Source organism: Haliotis rufescens, unplaced genomic scaffold (assembly GCF_023055435.1).
Source record: "Haliotis rufescens isolate VD_foot unplaced genomic scaffold, xgHalRufe1.0.p SCAF_3, whole genome shotgun sequence".
NCBI lineage: Eukaryota > Metazoa > Mollusca > Gastropoda > Lepetellida > Haliotidae > Haliotis > Haliotis rufescens.
In genome coordinates, this window is record NW_025964001.1 from 23467301 (window position 1) to 23494625 (window position 27325).

A 27325-nucleotide genomic window follows, 5' to 3' on the forward strand; every position below is an offset into this window, starting at 1 on the left:
AGGCCCTGTGTTGTCCTGTAATGCCCTGTGTTGCCCTGTTATGCCCTGTAACGTCCTGTGTTGCCTTGTGATGCTCCTTGATGCCCCTTGATGCCCTGTGATGCCCTGTGTTACAGATCCTAGCTCTAGGCAGCTACTTCACCACACAGCTGTTGGAGTCGAAGCACAGGGGAGCCTTTGAGTTGGCCTATGCCGGATTTGTCAAGATGTGTGAAATGTTGTGGAGGTTGGTACATTGTAGCCATTGTCCTTGGACCCCATGGGCATTTTGGGTTAGAATAGGTCCCCAGAAAACTATCCTGGTTGTAAGAGTTGAAGAAATGGATTGGTTTGCTCTGTGACTTGGTTGATTATTTAGAGTCAGCCATCATATAGGTTGAATATTGCTGAGTGCAATACAGAGAGGATGTTATCTGTGTTGATGTGGTACTATGAGTGTATTAAACATAGTATGACATGAACACTCATATAATGTTCTATTTATTACCGAAGAAGATGTCTACATACAGAGATGAATTTTTCGTGTTTACCTATAAGGACAGCAAGTCGCTACAGCAGCGGAAGCACAATTTGTCGAATGACGTCAACAATGCCGTCCGGATGACGGAAACAATACTCTGTTGACCCTAGGGCACATATGATTTTTATGATCCTCGATATGTTTGCCCTCGTAGATAATAAAACAAATAAATGTTGTTCTTGGCCCTCCACAAAGTGATCTTAGCAATGTACAGTGTAACCTCATTAGTCTGGACCCTGTTTTTCTGTGTAAAGCAATAGATAAGTAAGTCACGTTTCTCTAACTGGTATTTGTTAATCTGACAAAGTGATCAGGCTGATTTCACTGGCAACAGTACCATCCAGATAAACAGGGTTTCACTGTATAAAGTATCACAACCCTCACACTGTAACATAATCAATATATAGTTGCACTGTGATTACCTTGAGACGAGACCCTGCATGAGTGCAGCTTGTTTCGTGCTTTGGTAATGCTACAGAACATTGAACTCGACTAACTACATGATGTACCTAGAACTTGAACACTTCCTTATTAAACTGGCCTTGTTCTATAAAACCAGTGTAGGCCCATTCTAGTAGAAGCAGCCATATAGATGTGCATGCATGTCCCTATTAAAGTGCAATAATCTTGAATGTGACGTTAAATTCCACTACACTACACATATAAAGAACACTTTTGTGGGTAAAATATTTGGTTGTTTTATGGCAGGTTGTCACACATTTTGTAGAGCTCACCTTTCTTCAATGTTTGATGTCTGTGTTTTCACTCCAGGGATCCAAGTGTGGATCTCCATGGTCTGCCGAGTAAGTGGTTGGAGGAGGTCATGGCTGACATCATCAGTGACGACCCTGACTCCCGGCTCTGTGCAACTCGGCGCAGTGCTGGCGTGCCCTTCTACGTACAGGTCAGTGGGAGCTCGTCATGCTGAAGACCCGGGTTCGATTCCCGACATGGGTACTATGTGTGAAGCCCATTCCTGGTGTCCCCCGCCGTGATATTGCTGGAATATTGCTAAAAGCGGCGTAAAACCATACTCACTCACTCACTCACTGAAATAAATATATCCAATCCAGCCCATGCAAGTCTATATTGTTTGGCAAGTCTAGATTACTGCAGTATCTGAAAATGAAGAAAGTCTCTGGGCTCTTTTTTATTATATTTTATGACTATAAGTTAAAAACTGTTTTGTTTTTTTAAAAATGTTCATTTCAGAGACTGGATGTTAGTCTAATCATGTGCATATTTAATTGAATCATGATACCACGTTTATCGGATTTGTTTATCTCATCAATAAAACTTTCCTTGGTATGATAGTCATTTTCAATGTGACTGTTAAATCTTATCAACAGTTCGTGCACTGCCAGAAATGTGTAACATGTTGCATAATCTCACAACAACAATATTCATGTGTGATTAACAATAAGCAGGACTTAGAACCTTTTTATGCATTATTCATTGCAGTTTATGTACGTGTGATGACTGCATTCGATCAGTAAAGAAATATATGTACTCAACACCGATCAGTTATTTCCATTTTCTTCATGTTATTTCTTACATATTCCGTGTACAAAGTTGACTGTAGCAATAACTTTATTTTGGGTGAAACTATGAGCAGATGCGCTTATTTCTCTCCGTGGAATAAAATTCATTTGATTTCTGTTATAATGCAATGATGGGGAATCAAAACAGTGGAAATAGAACTTTCCTGTCGACTTACTGTACCAGTCATCGCCATCATCTTAACAGCATGTGCCACATAGTCACGTGCACCACTTCAGTTATAAAAATTACATTTTTTTATACCTCGGGTATCGCACTCAATTTTTTTATTCATCAAATTGGATAAGAAATGCTATTATCAATTTGTTGTCTGCAAACTGACAAAAAACAACATTCCCCCAATTTGATCTACACATTCTTATCCTTAACACTATGTACTATGGATTTCGAGATATATATATAGGTTTTTTAGTTTTGGAAATATAGCTCAAATAAGTTTTCAGAATTGTATTCAGAAAGAAAGCAATGACAGAACTGAAAGTGCATCATAGTGCTGTTTGATTTATATTTTTGCATGAATTAGTCATGTGACACTGCCTGTGTGTTTTTTCAAAAGTTGTTTTTGAGCAAGGTGATTGTGGTGGTTCTGTTTAATTTTTCCTCACAAGAGTCTATTTTGTTCTTCATTTTCGGATAAATATTTCTCACTTCTAATTAAAACGAATAAAAGTAAAATTAGATGCAATCACATGTGCGCTATAACCATGATAACGGGGAATTGGCAATAATTGGTCCTTGGTGATAATTGGTCGCTAGCCAGTATGCAAGTTGAAATGGTTACATTGGGTGATTACGCTGAATGTTGTCATAGTATTGGGTTATACCATGGTAGGACACATGTCCAGTGAAGTATGAAGATATACATACATGTGACTTCCTTGTGTAACAGGCCCTCGTGACAACTGAGCCCACGTCGACAGGTAGAGTGTGTTTCAAGTCGGCCATGACACGTCTGCTCATGCTGGCTCTCACACAGAGCAGCAGGACACAGATGAACAACGCACAGGTACTGCATCTTCTTTCTGCCGCCCTGCTAACAGAAAACAATAATTACTTAATGTGAAATTTGTGACCTTTGACTTTGCTGTGAGTGAGAATTTAAGTCACATCTGATTGAGTCAATCTGAAAAAATTAATCTGAAAATGGGCAGAAATAATTTTTGCTCTTTTGCTCAATTCTTTTCTTACCCAAGTAATTGTGTTTTAGAATTAGTGCAGGATATCTGGAAACAAATTTGTTTGTCTGTTTGCCAGGTTCACTCTCTAAACATCCTGCGGGCATTGTTCCGGGACACAAGGCTAGGGGAAGATGTTGTTCCCTACATAGCAGACGGGCTCAAGGCGGCCATCTTAGGATTCAAGTCACAAGTTTGGGCGGTAAATTTTAATGGCTTAATATTTGAAACATTCTTTCCTCATTTCAGAAGTAAATGCTGGATGAGAGTTATGAATGGTTCTGGCTCACCTTCACTAGTGGACAATCAAGTCGATTGTCTCCGGAGAAACTTTTTTGATTGAGCCGGTTTTCAACCTTTACCTGTATGTGGACGTGTCAGTACAGGGTTGGGGAGCTCACCTCGACTTGGAGGTAGCTTCAGGGCTATTGTCAACAGAAGAGAAGCTCCTCCATATAAATCAGTTGGAGTTCGAGGCAGTGACCTGGGCTATAACCCACTCAGCCACCTCGTCGTGGAGGTAGCTTCAGAACTATTGTCAACAGAAGAGAAGATCCTCCATATAAATCAGTTAGAGTTCAAGGCAATAACCCACTCAGCCACCTCGACTTGGAGGTAGCTTCAGGGCTATTGTCAACAGAAGAGAAGCTCCCCCATATAAATCAGTTGGAGTTCGAGGCAGTGTCCTGGGCTATAACCCACTCGGCCACCTCGACGTGGAGGTAGCTTCAGAACTATTGTCAACAGAAGAGAAGATCCTCCATATAAATCAGTTGGAGTTCGAGGCAGTGATCTGGACTATAACCCACTCAGCCACCTCGACTTGGAGGTAGCTTCAGGGCTATTGTCAACAGAAGAGAAGCTCCTCCATATAAATCAGTTGGAGTTCGAGGCAGTGTCCTGGGCTATAACCCACTCGGCCACCTTGACTGACAAACCAGTTTCTGATGACCAGAATGGACAACTCGACAGTGACCTTCTACGTAAATCTCCAAGGGACGACCAAGTCACCTCATCTCACAGACAGCCTCAATCTAAAGATAAAGGCAAGACATACCTGGAATTTCAAACGTGCTAGGTGATGCCCTATCCACGCCATGCTTCATCAAGAAGCATTCCAGCTGGCCAGGAGGTTGCCCATCAGTGGACCTATATGCTACTAGATTCGAACAATCAAATAAGGACCTTCTTCTCCAGGGATATTCCAGACCCTCTAGCTTTGGCCAACAAAGCACTGGCAATACCATTGGAAGGACTTCACGCTTATGCGTAATTCCCCCTGCCAGCACTGTCACATCAGTCCTACCGAAAGTAAGACACACAAAATTACTTATACTGCTTTTGGTCGCACCTTACTGGCCGGCAAGAACCTGGTTTCCAGACCTCATCACCCTAGCGGAGAATCCGGTACTACAACTTCCAAATTGGTCAAACTTACTTCTTCATCCTCACTCAAGACAGCTTCATCCAAACCCAAACATCTGAGAGTTTTGGTATGGACCATATCACAAACAGTATATGTGTTTTGACCGTAAGGGTAAGCAAAATGAGTGAGTGACGAGTGTACCTGCTTGATCACGTGCTTCTGGTGCTGCTGCGTGGCTGAGGGTTGTGTTCGGGTGAGATGTCTTTCTCTGTTCTTGCGGACACAGCACAGGAGTTTCCACTACCTTTTCGGAATGAGATGAGATAAAATAATGAGTATGAGTAAGGATAAGTATAATGATATTTTTAAACTAAAAAAGACATATTTGTTGCAGGTTCGTAACTCGTCGACCCTGCTACTGAGTGCATTAATGACGAGGATATTTGGTGTTAAGAGAAGCAAGGATGAGAGTGCCATCTCCAAGAAGAACTGGTATGGAAGCCTGGATGTAGCTGGACAGTTTTTTATATGTTTCATCATATTAGGGAGCAGTTGAAATGTGTGACCTCAGATAAAACTCAGTTTCTGAAGTTTTGGGTGGTGGTTGATGTTAACAGGACCCATAGTCCTCATCATCTTTTCAATAAATCTGACCACTGACATGATGTCAAAAAAGATAAGGGGAGGTAATCTGCCTCCAAGGGAAAGGATGCAGATCTTGCACAGATTGTCGGCATATGATCTGTCAGAAGAATTCAATGCAACAGCATTTGCTATAGAGTCCACACTGCCAATAAGGGTTACCTGACAAGATATTATGAACTCTTTAAAAGTGTTATTTATTTACCTTTGTCTTGTATAAAATATGAATAATGAATAATAAGTTTATTTATGATGCACTGAACTCCCAATGCCTAGTATCTGCTCAAACGTCTACAAAATAGTATTTACATTATGTACAAATAGTAGAGAAGTGAGTAGTGATTGTGCTATGGAACAGAAAGGTCTTTAACTTGAATATGAAGGAGGTCGGTGTTGGTAAGAGACGAATATCATGAGGCAGAGACTTCCACAGAAGTGGAGCAATACAGCTGGAACAACAGCAGCTGGAACAAGAGCAGCTGTTACAAGAGCAGCTGTAGGATCTAGTTGATGTCGTGGTGTTGATTAAGATTGGCAGGTATCAATGATCTTGCAGGGGTGTGCCCTGATACTATATCTCACAGATAGTCAGGGCACATTTGATGATTACACCAATAGGTGAGTGTGAGAGTCTAATATTCTCACAGTCCAATTCTGCTTGTTTCGTAACAGATTAGTGTGAACATGAAGTCCTATTATAAGTGTAGCCGTAAGAGTGTAATCTTCCATGTACAAGGCAGACTCCTTCATGGTTCAGCACATTCCTGGGTCAAGAAGGAGTTCTGTTTACATGTCCTTGCAATTTTTACAGTATAAAGTCACAATCAATGAACGGTTTTATGGACCAATAAAGTGATGCATTCTACTTTCAGTCAGACGGGCCGTGCTTTCTTCCATCGCTACCCGTCTCTGTATCAGTTCCTGTTGTCAGAGCTGGATGACGCCACACAGGACATAGAGTATGTGTCTCTCCAACATGCATGACATGACTATCTCATCCACCTATTTGGAATCTACGTAATAATAAGCCCACATCGATTTGCTTATTTCATTGGTAGAATCTCTGAATATGACCATGGCTGCAAATTACTTCCCAGGAATAAATATATTCCTTCGACGAAAAAAAGATTCTCTGTTGAACCCTTAAGGCGAGACTAGGAGTCTGACTTGCTAGGCATGCCCTGTCCCCTTTTAGTGTCTACAGACAATCATTGTTAATAATTTGAGAAATATATTTTGGGTCAGTGAGTGAAAAAAAGGAGTAATTGAATAATTTTGTTATGGCCTAAGTTGATTTTTCCTTTATTATATTTAACAGAAAGAATACTGTTTGCTTGGTATGTTTCTCAAATATATTGAGATAATCTGAAAGAGTGAGTGAGTGAGTGAGTGAGTGGGTTGGGTTTAACGCCACTTTTAACAGTATTCCAGTTATATCACGGCGTGTCAGCTTCATGTGGGAGGAAAGCCCGAAGTGATGCAGGTCTCGTTTACCACTTCGGTGAAACCCACGAGGACGGGTATGATGCTGACAAACCTAGAAACATAATTGGGGTGAACCGGGATTTGAATAATCTGAAAGACATTTTAATTCTGAGAGACTGTGTTGGAGTCATTGTTGATAGTGTTTCTTTATTGCTTCAGCTGTAGTGAGCGGCTACACCTCCACCCCAGCCTGTACCCGGTGCTCATGGTGCTGGGACGACTCTTCCCCTCCTCACTAGAGGGCGCTGACACACATCTCAACCTGGCTGCATTCATTCCGTTCGTGTTGAAGTAAGTGTTGTGTTCTGCGCCTGCCCTTTACACAAACAATCATACCTAATTTTAACCCCCGCATCTTGCTGTGTGAAGTGGATGTCCCTATTCCGTTTTTAAAACATACATATATGAAAACATGGAGCTCAAAACATCAAACATTTATTAAGCTCATTTGTTTATCTTGATTATATATGTTAAGTAATATAATATTAGATTATTAAGTAATTTTCACATTGTTTGATTGTTCAGAAGCTGTTAGAGAAATGACCAATCATTGTGCCTTATGGTGTATTGCGATCCATAGAAACAGATATTATAGGTCCTATTCAATGTCCAGGTCTAGAAGTTTGCCTTTAATATCCCCCGCCACGAAAGTGGAAGGGTGATTTAGGAATGGTTGCTGTCGGTCCGTTCTCCCATCCTTCCGTCACGTTTGGTTTCTGGAGCAGAACTACAAAACCATGAGAGATATCTTCACCAAACTTTGCACATAGATAGTAGTGGTGAACTTGTGCCTTTTGATAGTTTGGGATTTTCCATAGCAACGACTTTGTCTGAAAATGGCAATAGTGCTCGTTTCCAGAGCAGATCTTGAAAACCATACAATATTTCTTGCCTTGCACACAACTGGACATGTCATATTGGTGGGGGATTTGAGTATTTCATGCTTGTTTAGTAGTGCTTGTTGCAAGAAAGTACTTGCCCAAAAAGACTTTAAACAATCTAGAGATGCACAAGGCTGGAAGACAAGTTTTACAGTAGGGAAATATTTCAGATGTGCCTCAAGTCCAGTGTTCAAGACAAGACTGATGGCTGCCCGAGCACTACAGCCATTGGCTATTAAGGATCAGATGACGTCCCTTCTGTTGCAACTGGTTGCTAGGTTGCCAGACAAAACAGCCAATGAGATAAGGCAAAGCCACATACATGGTGTTCTGCTTCAGGTAAAGAAAGTAACATTATTATCTTTGGGAATGTTTTTTTTCTATTTATGAACCTACATTTTTCAAATGTCATAATTAATAATAGGAAAGAAACTTGTTCTATGCCTTATATTTAATACCATTTATTATACATTGTTTGCAATGAGGCACAGCAATCAGTTGTGCAGAGTTAAATCGTTTTGGTGTTCCAGAAACCTATGAACGTGGTTTTGAAGCCTTGATTTGCCCTGATTAGGTTTCTATGTTTGCAAGCAGCAACTCCTTCTTATGGGATTCACCGAATTGATTAATGTCTGATATCTGCTGAATAGCTGTTTTCAGAAGTTTTATTTCTCAACTGCAGATGGAGCATCTGTTGGTTCTGGTCCCGAACATGAACTCAGCGGCCAGGGAGGACATTATGGCAGCCATGCTGCCACGCTGGCTGGATGTGTCATGGCTGACCACCAGGTAAACACCACACTAACCTCAGTGGTAAACACCAGACTAACTTCAGTTGTAAACACCACGCTAACATCGATGGTAAACACCACACCAGCCTCAGTGGCAAACACCACGCTAACATCGATGGTAAACACCACACCAACCTCAGTGGTAAACACCTCGCTAACATCGATGGTAAACTCCACACCAACCTCAGTGGTAAACACCACACCAACCTCAGTGGTAAACACCATTTTTACATCGATGGTAAACTCCACACCAACCTCAGTGGTAAACACCATTCTAACATCGATGGTAAACTCCACCACAACCTCAGTGGTAAACACCACACCAACCTCAGTGGTAAACACCATTCTAACATCGATGGTAAACTCCACACCAACCTCAGTGGTAAACACCACACCAACCTCAGTGGTAAACATCATTCTAACCTTGATGGTAAACCCCACACTATTTCTTTTTAATGACTAACCTAATGGGTGGAAAGCTAACTATCAAGATCCATCAAGGATGGGGCGATGGGAAAAATGGATAATTTAAATAATTTTTAGCACATCTGACCATGCTGACTGAATGCCAACCTTTCAGCTTTAAAATATTGATGATGTTATTACAGGGCTAACAACTGCGTCGTCACCAGGACAGTTGCACTGGAGATTTGTGATCACCTTCTTGATATTGGCCAAAACACAGATAAAATAGAGCACAGCACACATAAACTCCTGGACCAAGTTCAGCTAGTATTAAAACAGGAACTGTTAGAGAAATGTCAGTATTCTAGTCACACCCCTGCTCTGTCGGAATTCACCACAACTCTTACTCACCTGTGTCTGAAACATTACCATGATACTGACAGTAAGACATGGCAGACGGACAACAAAAACATGGAGTGTCATGTGATGACATATGGAGGCCAAGGTCAGAAAGGTGAAGGTCAAATGTGTCAAGGTGTGAAAGGTCAAGGTGAAGGTCAATCTGAAGTGGATATGTATTCAGGATCACATTGTCAAGAGAATGTGGTTATCAATCTTCTTGGATCTGAGATGTATGAAGTTCGGCTATCTGTGCTAAGGCCATTGTGCAGGGCTTTCAGCCAAGTGTCTGGCCGGAGGGGTATTCTAAGTGACGAGGACAGGGAAGGAGAGTGTGCAGGGATGACAGCAGACACATTAAAGAGACTCCAAAGATCGGAGGCGATATACAGGAAGTTGCTGGACATGGCGTTGGTGTCCGAGTGGCATCATGAGTGTCTCGCGATGGTAAGTGTTGATATCATGTTGAATATTTTTTTCCATGCTAAAGTGCCCAGTACACCATACTTGTTACCTGTGACCAAGGTGATTGTGTCATGACACCCAAAATGGTGATTAGCAATCATATTATCAATCAATGGTTTGCCTGGCAAATCTGTATTATTTACCGGCAGCTATGATATAGCTGGATTTTTGCTAACATTGGCATAAACAACATTGATTCATTCAAAACAAAACTCACTGACAGCAAATTAACATGACACAAGGAGGAACACCTTACTAATTTTTCTTCGTTTAAGATTTCAGTAGAAGTGTTCAACTTTAAGAAGAATGACAATGATAAATAGGGGTGTCACGATAAATTGAAATATCGATATATTGCTATTGGTAAGCACTTAAAGTCAATAAATCGATTGTTAAATCAGTTTCCGATCAATAGTATCGATTTCAGTTAGGAATATCGATAGTTTCGATTGTGTTTACCATATCAATAAAATACATGCAATGCTGTTCAAATTTGTTTTTCTTTTGATGATGAGTGGTATCTTTTGATCATGAGTGGTAGTAATTTACACATGGTTATGTGGAAGTTTATTTTCTTAAATTATTAGGGTAAAGAAAAAACAAATCAGTCATATCTCAAACTTTACTTTTTATTTGTTGTTATGGTTATCACATTCAAAGGAAACTTTCAGTTCAAAGGTTTAATTCAACTCTAAAATCCATCTCAAATGATACACTGAAAACTATCGATATTTATCACAATAGTTGCTTTCAATATCAGTAGTTATCGCAATAGTTTCTTTCAGTATCAATTGTTATCGCAATAGTGATTTCCAGACCAATAGTCACCCCTACTGATAATGAAGTAATATTTCAGAGACTGTGATCATCGACACTGATTCCTGTTGGTGTAGGGTATGAATATTTTGTTCCTTTGTATTCAGGTGTATGAAGTCTTGTACGTCAGCTCATCATTTGACACAACTGCCAAGACAACTGATGTCAAGGTAAAGTGTCCATTGTTTCAGCTGTTTTGAGTGGTTTCAGTCACTGAAGTTGGTAACACTTGACACGTGATTGAGTTTGAGAGGATCTGTGGAGCTACGTATTGGTTTGAGTGTTGTTGACTGTGTACTTTAGCAATGGTCATGGTCATATATGCAAGAAAAATGTGACTTTAAAAAATTACAGTCAATGTCACAGCACTGAATCATAAAATATGAAAGGTTTGTTCATTCACGCCAGGCAGACAATCATCCAAAAGTAGGGAGAGTCAGTGAGTTTTTATGAAAACCTGGCGCGAATGTGATTTCATTTCAATCAGTGGAGAGGGGCGGTGGGGTAGCCTAGCGGTCAAAGCATTCGCTCGTCGTGCCGAAGAACCGTGTTCCATTCTTCACATGGGTAGAATGTGTGAAGCCCATTTCTTGAGTCCCCTGCCATGATATTGCTGGAATATTTGCTAAAAGCGGCATAAAACCATACTCACTCACTCAATCAATGGAGGCTAGACTGTAGGATTAATGAGTGAGTGAGTTTTGTTTTACGCCGCTTTTAGCAATATTCCAGCAATATCACGGCGGGGGACACTTGAAATGGGCTACACATTGGACCCATGTCGGGAATCGAACCCGGTTCTTCGGCGTGATGTGCGAACGCTTTAACCACTAGGCTACCCGACCACCCCGCAGGATTAATGAAAACTACAAGGCAGGGTAAATTGACATCCCTACATTACAAAAACATGAGGTATATATAGTGTCACACATATATGTTTTAGTTATATTTTGTTTAACGTTTTTTACATGTACATGTGGCAACGTTACATATAAGGGAACGAGTACATCATATACGTAAATACATACATACAAACATACATCATGACAGGTATTCTTTGTTTAGGTATTCACACAAGTATGCCATTCATTCATGCATATAGAAGTTGTTGTTTTTATGAGGTAATTAAGGAAGAAAGTGTTAAATTTGCATTTCTGTTCCAGACATTTGAGCTGATAGTGAAAAAGATGAAGTTGGAAGTAAGGTAATATGATACTCATTCATTCACGTAAGAGTCTTGTAACCATGGTAACATTGTTGATGTCACTTACATGGAATGATTGGATCGAGGAGACAGGGATATAAACCATCCATCCATCCATCCATCCATCCATATAAATCTGAATATAAATGATGTACATATGAAAAAAAATATACGCTGCTGTCATGGCAACAGACATTTTGCTGAAATCTGTAATCTCTACAGTTGAAGCTCCTTACCTTAAAACAGTGTTGCATAATGTATGTTTACATTGACTTTAGATGCACGTGATGCAGAGAGTCTACGGGTATACAAATGGTTGTCTGGCAATATGGTGACAAACAAATTCTTTGCATCTCAAACTCAGTCAATCATGGCGGCAAGATAAATTTGTTGTAGGTCTATCACAATGGGAGTATGGCCTGATGAAACATCAAACTGTTTTCCTCTTGCGATAAACCTACAACACCATTATGTGCATGTTCAACAATATCAAAACTACAGACTGTTTTATTCCCTGTTTTCCTCCACTTCAGAGTGGAAGTGAAGGCGGCCATGTTAGAGTTCTCTGGTGTCTTCCTGCCGATGATGTACAACCTTGTCGCCCAGGTGAGATTTCTATAGATTTTTACATTGAAGATGGTTGAGAAGACATAACGTTATTGTATTAGGAAGTTTGTTGGTTTGTTTGTTGTTTACCGCCGCACTCAGTGTAGCAGGGCGTGGAGTCGTCCCACAGATGACATCCTTACCTTGTCCGCTTGCTGACGGGGTTAACCTCTTTGGTCATGTGGACAAGGCGTCCAACCTCTGATCAGAGGGTCCGTGGTTCGAATCCCATCACGGGACTCAGAACTTTTATGGCCGCTACATCAGCAATATTCCAGCTATATGATGACAGTCTGTAAATAATCCAGTCTGGTCCAGACAATCCCGTGATTGACATCATGAGTTTCGATCTACACAGTTGGGATGTGATGACATGCATCAACCAAGTCAGCGAGCCTGACCACTCATTCCCAGGGTTAGGAAGTAAAGGCATCTGTGTTTAGCTTCCCTGAAAGTCCTGTTAGTGTCCTATGTGAGTGGATGAGTGTCCTGCATGTTTGTTCATCTTGAGTGTGTTGTTGCAGTCCAAGGCTGCTGATGTTGCTGCAGTGATGGAGGAGTGGTGCAGGGTGTTCCAGGGGTGCAGTCAGACAGCACAGAGTGCGGACCTCCAGCTCTGCTGTGCATCTCTGCTTCAGCAGCATGCGGCCATTCTGTTGCTGGATCCTCAATGTCTCTTGTGTAAGTTGCATCTCCTTCTGTTTGTTTGTTTGTTGTTTACTGCCACACTCAGCAATATTCCAGCTATATGACGGCGGTCTGTAAATAATCGAGTCTGGACCAATCGTGAGTCATGAGCATATATTCACTCAGTTGGGATACGATGACATGCACCAACCAAGTCAGCGAGCCTGACCACCCAATCCCGTTAATCGCCTCTTACAACAAGCATGGGTTTCTGAAGGCCTATCCCGGATCTTCACACATAATAATAATAATAATAATTATAATAATATATGCATTTGTATAGCGCAGCATTCACTGTGCAAAAGTGCAAGTTTGTTATATTCAGTGTACTTGGCGATGGGGTCTGTATTGTGGGGCTAAAAGGTTCATGTACCCCATGACAAAGAGCCTACTAAAGGAGGATTCGAGTCTCACAATGTGTGACCTGGCTCTCTGTGTCTCTCTCTACCCTGGTGCGGATCAAGTGCGGATCCAGCATTTTCAAGAGTGAGGGGTCCAAAATATGAAAATTCTTCTCCTGGACTTCTCTCTCAGTCAGTTTTAATACCTAGAACATACTACTACATTTGGTTTTCCAAAAGGGGGGAGGGGGGCGGGACCCCTTGACCCCCCTTTGGATCTGCCTATGCAGATCATCGAACAAATATACAACATTCAGTCCTTCATCATCAGGATTTTGTGTCAGTTGATATGAGGAATATTCTTACAGGAATTTGGTGTTGATAACAGTTTGGGTTTAGAGTCTATTTTAGGCCACACTAGGATAAGGTGAGAACATTTTCCAGTAATATTTATAAAGAAATAAAGTGTTTGCATGTTAATTTTGTTCTCAGGTCAGCTTACATTTGACATGTGGGAGGTTGCCATTGACCTTCTACAAGAGGATGATCTGGATGTGAAGGAAACTGCAGCCTTGGTTCTCCCAGCCCTGGACACCACAAAAGTGTATAGTAAGACACGTCTCTCTCTCAACATGGTCAAAGGCCGATGAGGTTGCCTTGCGGTTAAAGCATTGGCTTGTCATGCCAAAGACCTGGGTTTGATTCCCGACATGTGTGAATCCCATTACTGGTGTGTTCCTGCCTTGATATGGCTGGAATCCTGGTGAAAGCAACAATCAACATGGTCCAAGAGATGTATAATGTCATAACAGCTGTTGGATCCGGAAACAGAATCTTGGCTTAGTTTTATACCTGTGTACTAATTATTCGCTCAGTAGGAATTAAGGACTAGATAAGACCTATTGGATAGGTTTTTTGTTTTGAAATCATCTACAGTGCATCTACTTGATATTCAGATGACCTACAGCCGACCTTGGTGTTGGAGAGGCTGATGATCCAGCTGAGTGACCACCACGGTGCACGGGACGGTGTTGGGTGCGTGGCGGCATTGACAAGATGGATCACAGAGAGTAGGGAGGAAGAACAGGTGATGGAACAGCGAAGTCATACTTGCCTAAAATGATACACTGAAGCCACAAGTGTTGATGGGAATAATTTCTTAATTTTATTCCTCTTTTTAATAATCGCAGGTATACAAAGCTGATATGTTTTCCCGAGCTGCCTGTTTATGTTATTTTACAGCAATACCCGGTGTACATAATGTACTTCCTATGATATAACCAAAATGGCCAACAGTACCACATTTCGGATCATCGTTAGATGTGCAGTTACCGGTAAAAACAATTTGTGAAATGGCAGTATAAATTCAGAATAAAGTGCTCCATTCAGTTTCATTTTGCAATGCATCAGTGAATCATTTCAGTGTTAACTTCTATCGCCACATACTAAAATTTGTCATTAAATATCCAACATTTCCTGTATTGATAATCACTTCAATAACTGTTATAGAAGCATGTGCATTCTTATTTTGAAGTATTGAAGTTTATTTTTCATCTACTTCACTTTCCTTGTTTCCTTATAAGACTTCAAAATTTTAAACATGCATTCTTTCTGAAGGTCAACTGAAAGAATTCCATGTGTAACTCCAGCTTAACATTTTGCCTGGGCAACCTTACCCTAACCCTAACCCTTAAATAGAACATTATTTAATACTCCTCGCAAGGGGTTATGGATTTAATCATTTCAAGGCAGGGTTCACAGACAGAAGTTTTACTTTTTTGTTTTAGATCTATATATTTTGAAGTTTATATATTATTCGTCTTTGTTTATTTCACAAATGAGAGATGTGTGAAATATTGATTTTTGTCTCTCCAATATGTACAGAGTGAGGGTGTCCGTCTGTTTGACAAGGGAGAGATGAATTCATACCGAGAGGACATCTTGTTGGTTGACCTGTGTTGTGGCCACCTAGACCGTCTGCTCACAAGGGAGACAACTGATGATGACACTCAAGATTTGTTGCCGATTTTTTCCACTGCCTTACAGAATCAGATAAAAAAGCTTTCACCAATGAAGCAAGTGGACAGGAAGACATTATTTGTTGAGACAGGCGATTATCAACACCAGTATGAGACTGTGTACAGATCAGCTTCACTGCTCCGAAGTGTCAAGAAGCTGTCTGACAGTGCCCCCATACAAGCTCTTTGTGATGAACTACATTCCTTAATTAATGAAAAATTTGAAAAAAAATATCAGAATTATAGGCTAAGGTAGTCATGTAATGCATAGGAATCAGAGGGGTGGGGATCTGTGTTATTTATTCTTTTAATAAATCTTTACAGAAATACAAAAGAAAGTCATCATATTCTAAAGGTTTTTAGACTTGCTCTGTTCATATATGAATTAAGGGTGTGTGTTGGGGTAAGATTCGAAAGACCGTGCTTGCAATACTGTTATCTGTCACAATATTAATGGGATGCATGTGTCTGTTTTTTTATGCTTATCTTTTAATAAAACTAGAATAATAAAATACTATACCTCCAGGTAAATGTGTTGTTTGTATCAGTTTTGTAACTATATGAAGTGACACATGATGTGACCACAGGTAGACACAGGTAGACACAGGTAAATGCATACATGTATGCATGCATGTACACACAGACACATTTGTGTATCAAGTCTTTGAAAGGCATTTAGAAGTGACAGACATAAGGAAGAGAATTGATGTATTTCAACTTCTTTATCATCATCACTCAGCTGATGAAGGAGTATGCATACACTCCGAAACGTTGTGTTCCTCATAATAAAGAAGTTGACATCCATAAATTCTCTTCCTTACATTTGTGTATGCTCCCACGTTCATCACAGTGTTAGGAACAGTTGACTGTTAACATAGTCTATACGTGATTACCTGCTTTGTCACGGCCCATGTGGAGTAGTGGTTAGAGCGTTGTGAACATAGGTCATACGTGATTACCTGCTTTGTCACGGCCCTTGTGGAGTAGTGGATAGAGCGTTGTGAACATAGGTCATACGTGATTACCTGCTTTGTCACGGCCCATGTGGAGTAGTGGATAGAGCGTTGTGAACATAGGTCATACGTGATTACCTGCTTTGTCACGGCCCATGTGGAGTAGTGGATAGAGCGTTGTGAACATAGGTCATACGTGATTACCTGCTTTGTCACGGCCCATGTGGAGTAGTGGATAGAGCGTTGTGAACATAGGTCATACGTGATTACCTGCTTTGTCACGGCCCATGTGGAGTAGTGGATAGAGTGTTGTGAACATAGGTCATACGTGATTACCTGCTTTGTCACGGCCCATGTGGAGTAGTGGATAGAGCGTTGTGAACACAGGTCATACGTTATTGCCTGCTTTGTCACGGCCCATGTGGAGTAGTGGATAGAGTGTTGTGAACATAGGTCATACGTGATTACCTGCTTTGTCACGGCCCATGTGGAGTAGTGGTTAGAGCGTTGTGAACATAGGTCATACGTGATTACCTGCTTTGTCACGCCCTTGTGGAGTAGTGGATAGAGCGTTGTGAACATAGGTCATACGTGATTACCTGCTTTGTCACGGCCCATGTGGAGTAGTGGATAGAGCGTTGTGAACATAGGTCATACGTGATTACCTGCTTTGTCACGGCCCTTGTGGAGTAGTGGTTAGAGCGTTGTGAACATAGGTCATACGTGATTACCTGCTTTGTCACGGCCCATGTGGAGTAGTGGATAGAGCGTTGTGAACACAGGTCATACGTTATTGCCTGCTTTGTCACGGCCCATGTGGAGTAGTGGTTAGAGCGTTGTGAACATAGGTCATACGTGATTACCTGCTTTGTCACGGCCCATGTGGAGTAGTGGTTAGAGCGTTGTGAACATAGGTCATACGTTATTGCCTACTTTGTCACAGCCCATGTGGAGTAGTGGATAGAGCGTTGTGAACATAGGTCATACGTTATTGCCTGCTTTGTCACGGCCCATGTGGAGTAGTGGTTAGAGCGTTGTGAACATAGGTCATACGTTATTACCTGCTTTGTCACGGCCCATGTGGAGTAGTGGTTAGAGCGTTGTGAACATAGGTCATACGTGATTACCTGCTTTGTCACGGCCCATGTGGAGTAGTGGTTAGAGCGTTGTGAACATAGGTCATACGTGATTACCTGCTTTGTCATGGCCTATGTGGAGTAGTGGATAGAGCGTTGTGAACATAGGTCATACGTGATTGCCTGCTTTGTCACGGCTCATGTGGAGTAGTGCTTAGAGCGTTGTGAACATAGGTCATACGTGATTACCTGCTTTGTCACAGCCCATGTTGAGTAGTGGATAGAGCGTTGTGAACATAGGTCATACGTGATTACCTGCTTTGTCACGGCCCAAGTGGAGTAGTGGATAGAGCGTTGTGAACATAGGTCATACGTGATTACCTGCTTTGTCACGGCTCATGTGGTAGTGGATAGAGCGTTGTGAACATAGGTCATACGTGATTGCCTGCTTTGTCACGGCTCATGTGGTAGTGGATAGAGCGTTGTGAAAATAGGTCATACGTGATTACCTGCTTTGTCACGGCTCATGTGGAGTAGTGGATAGAGTGTTGTGAACATAGGTCATACGTGATTACCTGCTTTGTCACGGCTCATGTGGTAGTGGATAGAGCGTTGTGAACATAGGTCATACGTGATTACCTGCTTTGTCACGGCTCATCTGGAGTAGTGGATAGAGCGTTGTGAACATAGGTCATACGTGATGGCCTGCTTTGTCACGGCTCATGTGGAGTATTGGATAGAGCGTTGTGAACATAGGTCATACGTGATTACTTGCTTTGTCACAGCCCATGTGGAGTAGTGGTTAGAGCGTTGTGAACATAGGTCATACGTGATTACTTGCTTTGTCACAGCCCATGTGGAGTAGTGGATAGAGCGTTGTGAAAATAGGTCATACGTTATTGCCTGCTTTGTCACGGCCCATGTGGAGTAGTGGATAGAGCGTTGTGAACATAGGTCAAACGTGATTACCTGCTTTGTCACGGCCAATGTGGTGTCGTGGTGAGAGCCTACATGCACACAGCAGTCTCATTGCAAATATTAAGTCGAGGACAGATTCATTGTTTGCCACTGAGATGCAGTCGTAGGTGACTTGTGGCGGCTTGGGTAGAATTGGCTCCCAGCAACCAGTGTTTGTTGTACGAACTAACTTAGTGGATCGGGTGGTCATGCTCGGGTGACATGGCTGACTGGTGTCATCGTACCCGACGGCGTGGGATGCTGCTCGTATTGACCACTGGTTTGTCTGGCCAAGATCTAATTTTACAGGCCTCCTTGATCGGGTTTAGTATGGATAGACCAGCTTTTTCACCCCTACATCTGCAAAACCGTATATTTTCATTATTCAAACTATGAGCCTAAATATTGTTTTACAAAAAGGCAGCATGCAACTATGATTTTGTTGCCGACAATCTTTTTTCAACGGTCACAACCACAATTATTTTTAAGCATTTCTGGGGACAATTTCTTTTATTACCATAAAATTCCAATATCGTCTGGGGTTACATATGTCATGGGCGGTAAATGTAGATCTATCAAGCGTCCTTGTATATAGTCTCGGAAACATGCTCGGAAATATGCTGCATATATTCCTAAACTGATTCCACTCGAAAACGTAACACCTCGTCTACAATATCCATTCAACACTCTTTGGCGCGTAGAGATGCCCACCCGTATATTGCAAGTGACACAAGTACATGTATACAGTAAGCTGGGGTCACTGTACTGTTTTACACTTTATTCTCTTAACCGCTGAAGACAAGGTATGGCCAACTTGCATTGAGGTAATAGTGAAATGGAGTTTAACGTGGCGTTAAAGATTCTCGCACTTGTCTTTTGACGTGTGTGCGTGTGTGTGTGCGTGCGTGCGTGCGTGCGTGTGTGTGTGTGTATGTGCGCGTGTGAGCAGACTAATGTCGTTTTATATTGCTAGCCCATTGAGATACCATGTCGCAGTCTAACATGGACCCCCCACTCAGAAACCGTATACTGACGAGGTGTTACGCCGTCCAGTGGAACCTGTACTTGTTGTACCCCTTAATGCGGAGCGCCTGACAGGGTAACAACACTACTATTTTTGTATTTTGATGTGACGCGGCCAAATTGAACTGACAATGTGGTGTTGGAAAAGCTCTCCTGAACATAATAAGGGCTTCTTTTAAATAAAAAGGCAGGTGTATTGAACGATGGCAAAACTCCTAAGTGTAGGGCTCGCAATGCACAATCCTTACTTTCCTCACTTTGCCATGTGAAGATTATTTACATTAATACTGTCACACAGTTCCTGACGTGAATTCAAATAAAAGTCAAAAGAACGTGTCAACTTTTCCGCCTGTAATATAAACACTAGTCAACTCGTCGTGATAGATGACGGACCCGTTCACAAATTGGCCAATTCATTTTGTGGCCGAGTTTGCTATAAACCCTGCTTGTCAAGCCACAGACAGTACCGGTCCACGGCCATTTAAGGAATGTCTTTGTGAATATTTTATATCCGTGTTTGTCAATTTTGTCAGCTGTGATAGGTTATACGATTCTGATACACATACTTCGTTTGGTACATAAGCCACGACGATACTGAAGGTGTATTTGAACACAACTTACCTCTTTGAAAAGTCTTCCTTTTCCATTCAGTCACTACAGACATTACTCAAGATATTAAGAAAGAGCGTTAGTTGTCAGTCATGTGAACACTTGTGATTAACTTTAAACAATTTGTTCAAAGGTTAAAAACTGTCCAAGTCTAGTTGGCCAAACCACGACCTTTCTGGAGGAAACTTAAATACCCACTATTAATTTCCGGAGGGTTTCAAAAAGGAATTTTGTTGGTCAAACTTGAACTGGTTTTTATGTTATGATTTAATCTTAACTACATACAGGTTATGTTTCTGTTCCATCCTTACGTGAAACTAACCATATTGCGTGCTTTCATATAATTTAACATTCAATAACACAATGGTTGGCCCGGCGTTGCGTTCCTGTAAACATTGGTTCGTCTAGATTAGGTTTCTCAGGTTTGTCGGCACCATAGCAACGCTCGTGGGTTTCACCAAAGTGGTACACGTTTGAGACCTGCATCACATCGGGCTTTCCTCCACCATAAAGCTGTTACGCCGTGATAGAACTGGAATAATGTTCAAAGCGGCGTTAAACCAAATTCACTCACTCACTCACTCACTCACCCGCTTGTCGTAAGAGGCGACTAACGGGATCGGGTGGTCAGGCTAGATGACTTGGTTGATGCATGTCATCGTATCCCATTTGCGGGGATAGATGCTCATGATATCGATCACTGGATTGTCTGGACCAGACTCCATTATTTACAGACCGCCGTCAGCTGGAATATTGCGGCATTAAACAACAAATAAACAAACAAAACTCACTCACCCAGTGACCCCCAAGCTGCAATGGTGTGTCAAAGTACCTCAGATAAACATATATGATCCAAATACTTCACTCCGGAACACCAGATATATTTTTGCAAAAGAATTGCTTTTAACACATAAGATATACGCTTGTAAAATAAATTATTTTTTGTTGTTGCATAGTTTATTATAGAAACACAACTGTTTATTGAGTTTGCACCGATTTGAACAGTAGTTCCTTTAGATTAGAGCGTGTCACAAAGTGTTGGAGGCCAGCCCGAAGTGTTGCAGTTTGCAGACGTTTACTGCTTAATTGAACGGGCGTCGTGCTGACAAACCAAGAGTAAAAATATCGTGCGAATCTAGGATTCGAACCGACGATCAAAGGATCATTGCATGACTAAGGGACAGAACTCTGCACAGCGAGTACCGGCACCTTAGTTAATGATTTAAAAGTTGTGTCGCTTTGTATTTATTATACCCAGACCTAAATGGGCGGAGGTATATAGTTATACCAAGGAATTCCGTCCGTCCGTCGGTCCTTTTCGTGTGGCTTATAACTTGAAACTACAGCATAGATTCTTTTCAAACCTGGTTAACACTTTCTTTATCGATAGTAGAGGCGGAGTGCGAAGTTTGATTTCAATATTTGGATTTCTGAAAAAATATAGCTGTGCTTTATTTTTAACTTAGTATTTTTTATTTAGAATGTTGTGCCATCTATGACTTGACAACTATTGCATGCATTCTTTTCAAATTAAGGGAACATTTTCCATACTAATAGTAGGGGTACTGTGCAAAGTTTGATTCTGATTTGTGGATTTTCGGAGACAATATGAATTTTTACATGTTTTGAACTTAGAATATCTTTTTCTACTTTTTTTAAACATTTGTGCGACCTATAACTTGAAAACTACTACATGGATTCTTTTCCAATTGGGGCTACAGTTTCTATACCAATAGGAGAGATACAGTGCAAAGTTTGATTTCGGAAAGTGGATTTTCTGTGAAACTATTGCTATTTTATATGTCAACATAGTCAAGTATTCCACATCCGGCAAAGCTTGCCGATGCTGCATCCTTGAAACATGCCATTGCTATGTTATATTAGTGTGCTTTTTAAGAAACCGTCTCAAACGTTACTTAAATGCATCAATATATCGCCAATATTAAACATGTTCTTCAGCTGAAGTTGAGTCGAGGTCGGGGATATTATGAGCCCTGCTCACTTTTTGCCTTGTTTATGTCATGGTGAGTAGCTTATTGGTGTATTTCCGAAACAGCGCTTGAGCAAACTGTTTTCCATCACTTAACGTCGCGTGTGTTCCTGCGACGGTTCCGGTCATCGTATGAGGCCGATTTCCCTCTACGCCTAACAAGCATTTGCACCTTTGCCATGTAATCTTATCAAGTGTTTAAACCCTTGGGATCAAGGCTCTGCTACTAGTATTGACATGTCACCATTATTGGTCGTTGTTCAGGTTAAAGTAGAAATCGATTGCACGGATTACAAACAAAGAGCCATACTTTCTGATTCTGATCAGGAGCAAGTCCACCCCACGCATAGTAGACACGGGCGAGGTATAATTGGGGCGGGAAACGTACTGGCTGCGTTTTGGAGATTGTTCATTAAACTGATAAGCATAGTACAATTAGTTTTATTTGTTGAAGCCGTACTCAGCACTATGACAGCTATATGGCGAAGGCAAAAACTATAGTACAGCAAATTGAGGTGTTATTGGGTAGCATTGTGGTTACTATGTTCACTCGTCAAGCTTGAAATGCCGGGTTCCCTGTACTTCAATGATAGGAGATCCGAACATGGTTCAGATTACTACGGATGAGTAAGCAAAATGAAAGTACGATTTTCTAGACGAAGATATGTCATCGACACTTGGCTTTGTTTTACAACGGCATTTAAATACATGTAAACTAAAACGTGTTGAGCGAACTAACCAAAGCTGTCACAAAGAGAATGTTTCTACAAATATTATGTTTAAATTTACCGCAGTGTTATGTGGCAGTAGAGACTGTCGTAGATTTCTTTGTCGAGATTGTCAGTGGCAGCAAATGGTTAAAGCGCTGTTGAAATATACTGTGGTGGCCTGAAAGTATGAATTAGAGTTACCACCCTTGGTTGTTGCCAAAAATAACAGTCTTGACCCATGTTTTTGGTCCGCTAGTCCCCATAATGATAATATATAGCAAAACCCTTAAAAATGGCAAATGTCTACTAGTTCTTATGATACCTTAACTATTGGGCAGTTTGGCAAGGACTACAGGACAAGTGTCAATTTCTAACCCTGCTTAATCGTTCGAGAAGTTTAGGAATGGGACGGTTTCTAGAAGGCTACGTAAGAGCCACAAGGGGGTGATTCGAGGCGTCTTATCTGAAAACACCGAGTTCCTGCCAGTTTCCAAACACTGTTCCGGATTCGAGAATGGAGCAGGGGCCACTTTCCAGATATTCGACATTGACAAATTCGGGACATCCGTGTCTGCCCGCAATATATGCTACTGCTACTTATTTGACCCATTGTATTACCTTTTTTGTAATAGTAAATCTAGAATGTTTTGATATAAGTTGTTGATTATTCAGTGATGTTATGTGGCCATTTACTGATTTCACAATTTAGTTCTGTAAGTACCGATTTCTGTTTTTAACCTTTGTGTTTCAATTTGGAAATCACAGAGAACAGCAAACGCAAATTGTGATATGTGCAATATCTGCACATTTCGTAATACACATGTACAATGAACGCATATTCAAGTCCTACTTCCCAAGGGGTTTCTGTATGGGAATGTGCCCCCATCCCCTCCCTTGTCGTACGAATAGACTTAATGCATCGGGTGGTCCTTGATATAGCGGGAATAGTGATGATGTGGCTGTAAACAACAAACACGGACTCACTCACTCACATCCCCGTACGTGTGCTTTCTGGGTCAGAATACTTCCTGGTGCCTCATGCACACTCGTCTCAACTGACAACTAAAAGTACTTGTCATTGACAAGGCTTATGGGTGATTTACAGCTCGCCGTAGTAAGCGGGATTATTGCTAGGTGTGGCACGAAAGAACAAACAATTCAATTCCATATATCCTTTGTTACATTATATATTCAGTTGACTCCATGAAGTTGACCTATTTCTCTAAAAGTCTTCAGTCATGTGTATAAGTTTTGTCGAATTTATTGACATTCAAATTTACCTCCCCCCCCCCCCCCTCGAATCTTCAGGACTTTCTTTAATCTAATACCGATAAAAAAACACCATTTTAATATGGTCAAGATGCAATTTGATATATGTGTTTTCGGTTGGAGAGCAGATCGCACAAATACATCCAATCAAGTTCGAAGAAGGCAGTGGAAGATGAATCACATAAACCTGCCCAAACTAGGATTTACATTGGATTGATACCGAGGTGCAACATTGGAAGTAACAAGGCTTTTTACGACAGTGATTTATTTCGGTTAGCGACCCTCAAATGCAAATGTGATGGAAAACCAATAGGCATACCTTGGAAACATGAGACGTGTGTATGGACATTATATGTTACAGGAAACTTTGTGATTGGCACATATTGGAACCAACGTCCGTCACTCAATTTTGACTGAATAAATACATATAGATCGGGTATTTTTGTAGGTTCGTAAAATTGATATATCAATAAATAAGCAATAAGTGATTAAGTGCAAAACAGTTTATTACACAGCTAACAATGTCAATTGGTACTGACCACCTTCCGTTGAAAAAATGGTTTCCTTGAAGATAAGATATATTGCACTTTGCTGTTTTACATAGAAAACAATTTTTATTGCAAACGTTTAATTCTATTTATTAATTATAAATACATAAAACAAAGCTGATCTTTCAGCGCATTGTCTCAGGTTGTATTTTTGGTAACTCAAACATACAACGTAAATATACCACAAAAAATATATTTGTTTCGAGAGGCTGATTCCATTCAAAGAACCATGGCACAAAGCCTAACTATTTCTGAGCTGGAAAGCCATACACCCCTGATTTCTTTTGAAATACTTACCAGGACATGCCTGAACCCATGATCTTACTAGTCAATGAAATTTACTACATTTTCAAAAGGACATTTCTTTGGTAAGATTAAAATCATTTTATAATCATCTTCCTCTAGCTGGTACGTGTCTAAGTGATAACCAACATATTGCAAGAGTGCAGATACGTTTGTTTTTTTAACTGGTTGAATTTTGAGAGTACAAATTAACTTGTACTTTAACTGAATTAAAATATAACTGTACAGAACGGGGGAAAATTGCAGTCTACTAAAGCCAAATCAGAGAGGCTGGTTTTTCCATGCCCTTTTGTTTTAGTCGGTACATATGTGAAAACTTTCCAAATGAATAAATGATTGTATGGTGAACACTCGCACCCTTTCCCCGCCACCACTTTGAATCCACGTATGTTCTGACACAGAAATGTGGCTCAAGGGGAACCAGCACAAGGGATACCCATGCCTACAATGAGGTCTGTCAGGACTGGGCTTTGAGTGGTCGTGGCGCAGACCAGCTTTAGAGATACCTAGACTTATAGGGGTGTCTAACGTCCTCTAAAAGCTATATATAGACTGGGCACAGTTCAGCTCAAGAGTTACCTAGACAGTTACAGGGAAGTCTAAGGCAATTTTGAGGTCATGTGGTCTTTACATGGCTCAGGTCTTCAGCGTTTATATCGCTGGGAGTAACCTGACCTGCTGACTTAATACTCTTAGATTTGGTTACAGTTTGACCATTGATGAACACAGAGTGGTTTATGACTAAACTGTGGGCTTACTGTGGTTTACAAGCATTAGACAATAAATGGATGCAGACAACATAGTGAACATTGACGAAGACCTACAACACTTTACAATGTTTACAGCAAAGCACAAGACAGTCACAAACAAAACTCTCAGTTCCTTGTTACTCATTTTCTGGTCAACCTGCGACGAGCAGCTCTTTTATGTCTCCTGGGCTGCTGTGGTGCCTCTGGTTGTTGAGGAGGACTGGAAACTGCTGTGTCACTGACAGACTTCCGTGGTCTCTTGCTGGGATGATCACCATCGCCCATCAGCTCATCATAGTATTTCCTCTTCCTGTCACACAACATAGACTCGCTGGGGGTCCTGTGGGGGATAGCTGGAACTTGTCTCTCACACTCAGGTTGAAGAGGAGGATACTGCATGTTAAACTCGAGAGTGTCATCAATATCAATGACGACCTCTGCTGATCCAACTGCCCATCCATCATCACCAAGAGGTCCAACCAGCTCATCATCCTCATTCCATTGGTTGTAGTCGGTGTGCATTAACAAAACACTTGACACAGCTGATAGGACAGATTCCTGACTGGACACGGCAGACACTGAGTGATCATCATCATCATCAAGGTCTGCCCAGTTGTGTGCATGGATATCATGCATATTGACCATGTATTCATCAAAGAAGACATTCACTTCACTTTCTGTGCTGTACAGAGAGGACATGCTGGAACATGCAGAACAGTTAGGATCAGACTGTGGCTTCAAGTTCTTAAATCTTCCTGTCTCAGCCACATAACCACTTGGTCCGGGCTGTGGCTCAAAGTCCTCCTGTTCTTGTACTCTGTTCACACACACACTTGAGCTTGACTGGAGGTTGATGCCGCTCTCTGCTGAAATCACTTGACAAACATCAGAGTCGGAGAAAGATTTCCTTGGGTTTTGTGAAGATTTCCCCACACTTTCAGTGGTCAGAAAAGGAAACTTCCTCCTCCTGATTTCATCCAGTTGTCTTGCAGCAGATATGTACATGTCAACACTCTCATGAACTCCCAGACCATTAGTGAGAAGGGCAGAGTCAGACACAGATGGCCTCACAGAGGAAGAGTTCAGCATCCTGTAGTGGTTGTAGAAGTCCAGTTCCTTAGACTGTCCAATCTGCTTCTCAAGAAACATCTCAACTCTGTCATCCAGGCATACATCAGGATAGAGTAGCAAATGAGATAATCTCAAAGAAGGCAACATCATCTTCTGAAATATATAAATATATTATATTAAAAAAGTAGTACAGACTGTTTTACTGTGATAGTGACTACGTTTTACTGCTTAATGATCAGAAACGTATATCTGTAAATCATTTCCTTAGAAATGAAACTTCATTGATATTATGAAATCAAAGATACTTTTAGTTTCAGGTGGACTGCAGTGCAAGTACTTATTAACATTTGTACTGTAGGGACTTTTGATATTTTCTTGCAAGTTATTGGGGCCTATCTTAAGAATACAGAACTACAAACATTTTGAACGTAACAATACCTTATGAAGTAATTTGTGATAGTTTGTTGCCAGAAAAAACCCATGCTGTTACCTGTGTTATGGCCAGGGTGTATAAGAGCTGTGTTGGAGTCTAAGTTTTTTGTTCATCAAATTCTAATAATGATAATGGATAAATGATAATGATAACTATTTTTCTTTGTTTCAATTACTTGAGGTTCAAGATGACACATGGATTTCTATTCAAATCACAGTGTCTTTGGTCGAAGATGAAATATCACTAAAGCACTGAGGGCCCTCCCTCTCTATG

The 27325-nt window shown here is 41.0% G+C and overlaps 2 protein-coding genes across 3 annotated transcripts in view; one reads left to right on the forward strand and one right to left on the reverse strand.

Moving 5' to 3' along the window:
• The window catches only part of LOC124120310 (thyroid adenoma-associated protein homolog), a 48815-nt gene extending 32923 nt beyond the window's left edge, over positions 1-15892 (forward strand). For both annotated transcript variants that reach the window (XM_046483109.2, XM_046483108.2), the window contains exons 24-40: positions 117-226; positions 1292-1424; positions 2970-3086; positions 3335-3457; positions 5016-5113; positions 6136-6222; positions 6908-7039; positions 7800-7968; positions 8312-8418; positions 9029-9671; positions 10613-10675; positions 11669-11709; positions 12243-12315; positions 12840-12996; positions 13836-13952; positions 14300-14430; positions 15228-15892. In XM_046483109.2, the coding sequence (XP_046339065.2) occupies positions 117-226; positions 1292-1424; positions 2970-3086; positions 3335-3457; positions 5016-5113; positions 6136-6222; positions 6908-7039; positions 7800-7968; positions 8312-8418; positions 9029-9671; positions 10613-10675; positions 11669-11709; positions 12243-12315; positions 12840-12996; positions 13836-13952; positions 14300-14430; positions 15228-15617 (2691 nt within the window). In that variant the 3' untranslated portion in view covers positions 15618-15892. The remainder of the gene's footprint in view (positions 1-116; positions 227-1291; positions 1425-2969; positions 3087-3334; positions 3458-5015; positions 5114-6135; positions 6223-6907; positions 7040-7799; positions 7969-8311; positions 8419-9028; positions 9672-10612; positions 10676-11668; positions 11710-12242; positions 12316-12839; positions 12997-13835; positions 13953-14299; positions 14431-15227) is intronic.
• An 8544-nt stretch (positions 15893-24436) lies between these two features.
• The window catches only part of LOC124120326, a 3616-nt gene continuing 727 nt past the window's right edge, over positions 24437-27325 (reverse strand). Inside the window, exon 2 of the mRNA XM_046483126.2 lies at positions 24437-26772. Within this exon, the coding sequence (XP_046339082.2) occupies positions 25690-26769 (1080 nt within the window). The 5' untranslated portion in view covers positions 26770-26772 and the 3' untranslated portion in view covers positions 24437-25689. The remainder of the gene's footprint in view (positions 26773-27325) is intronic.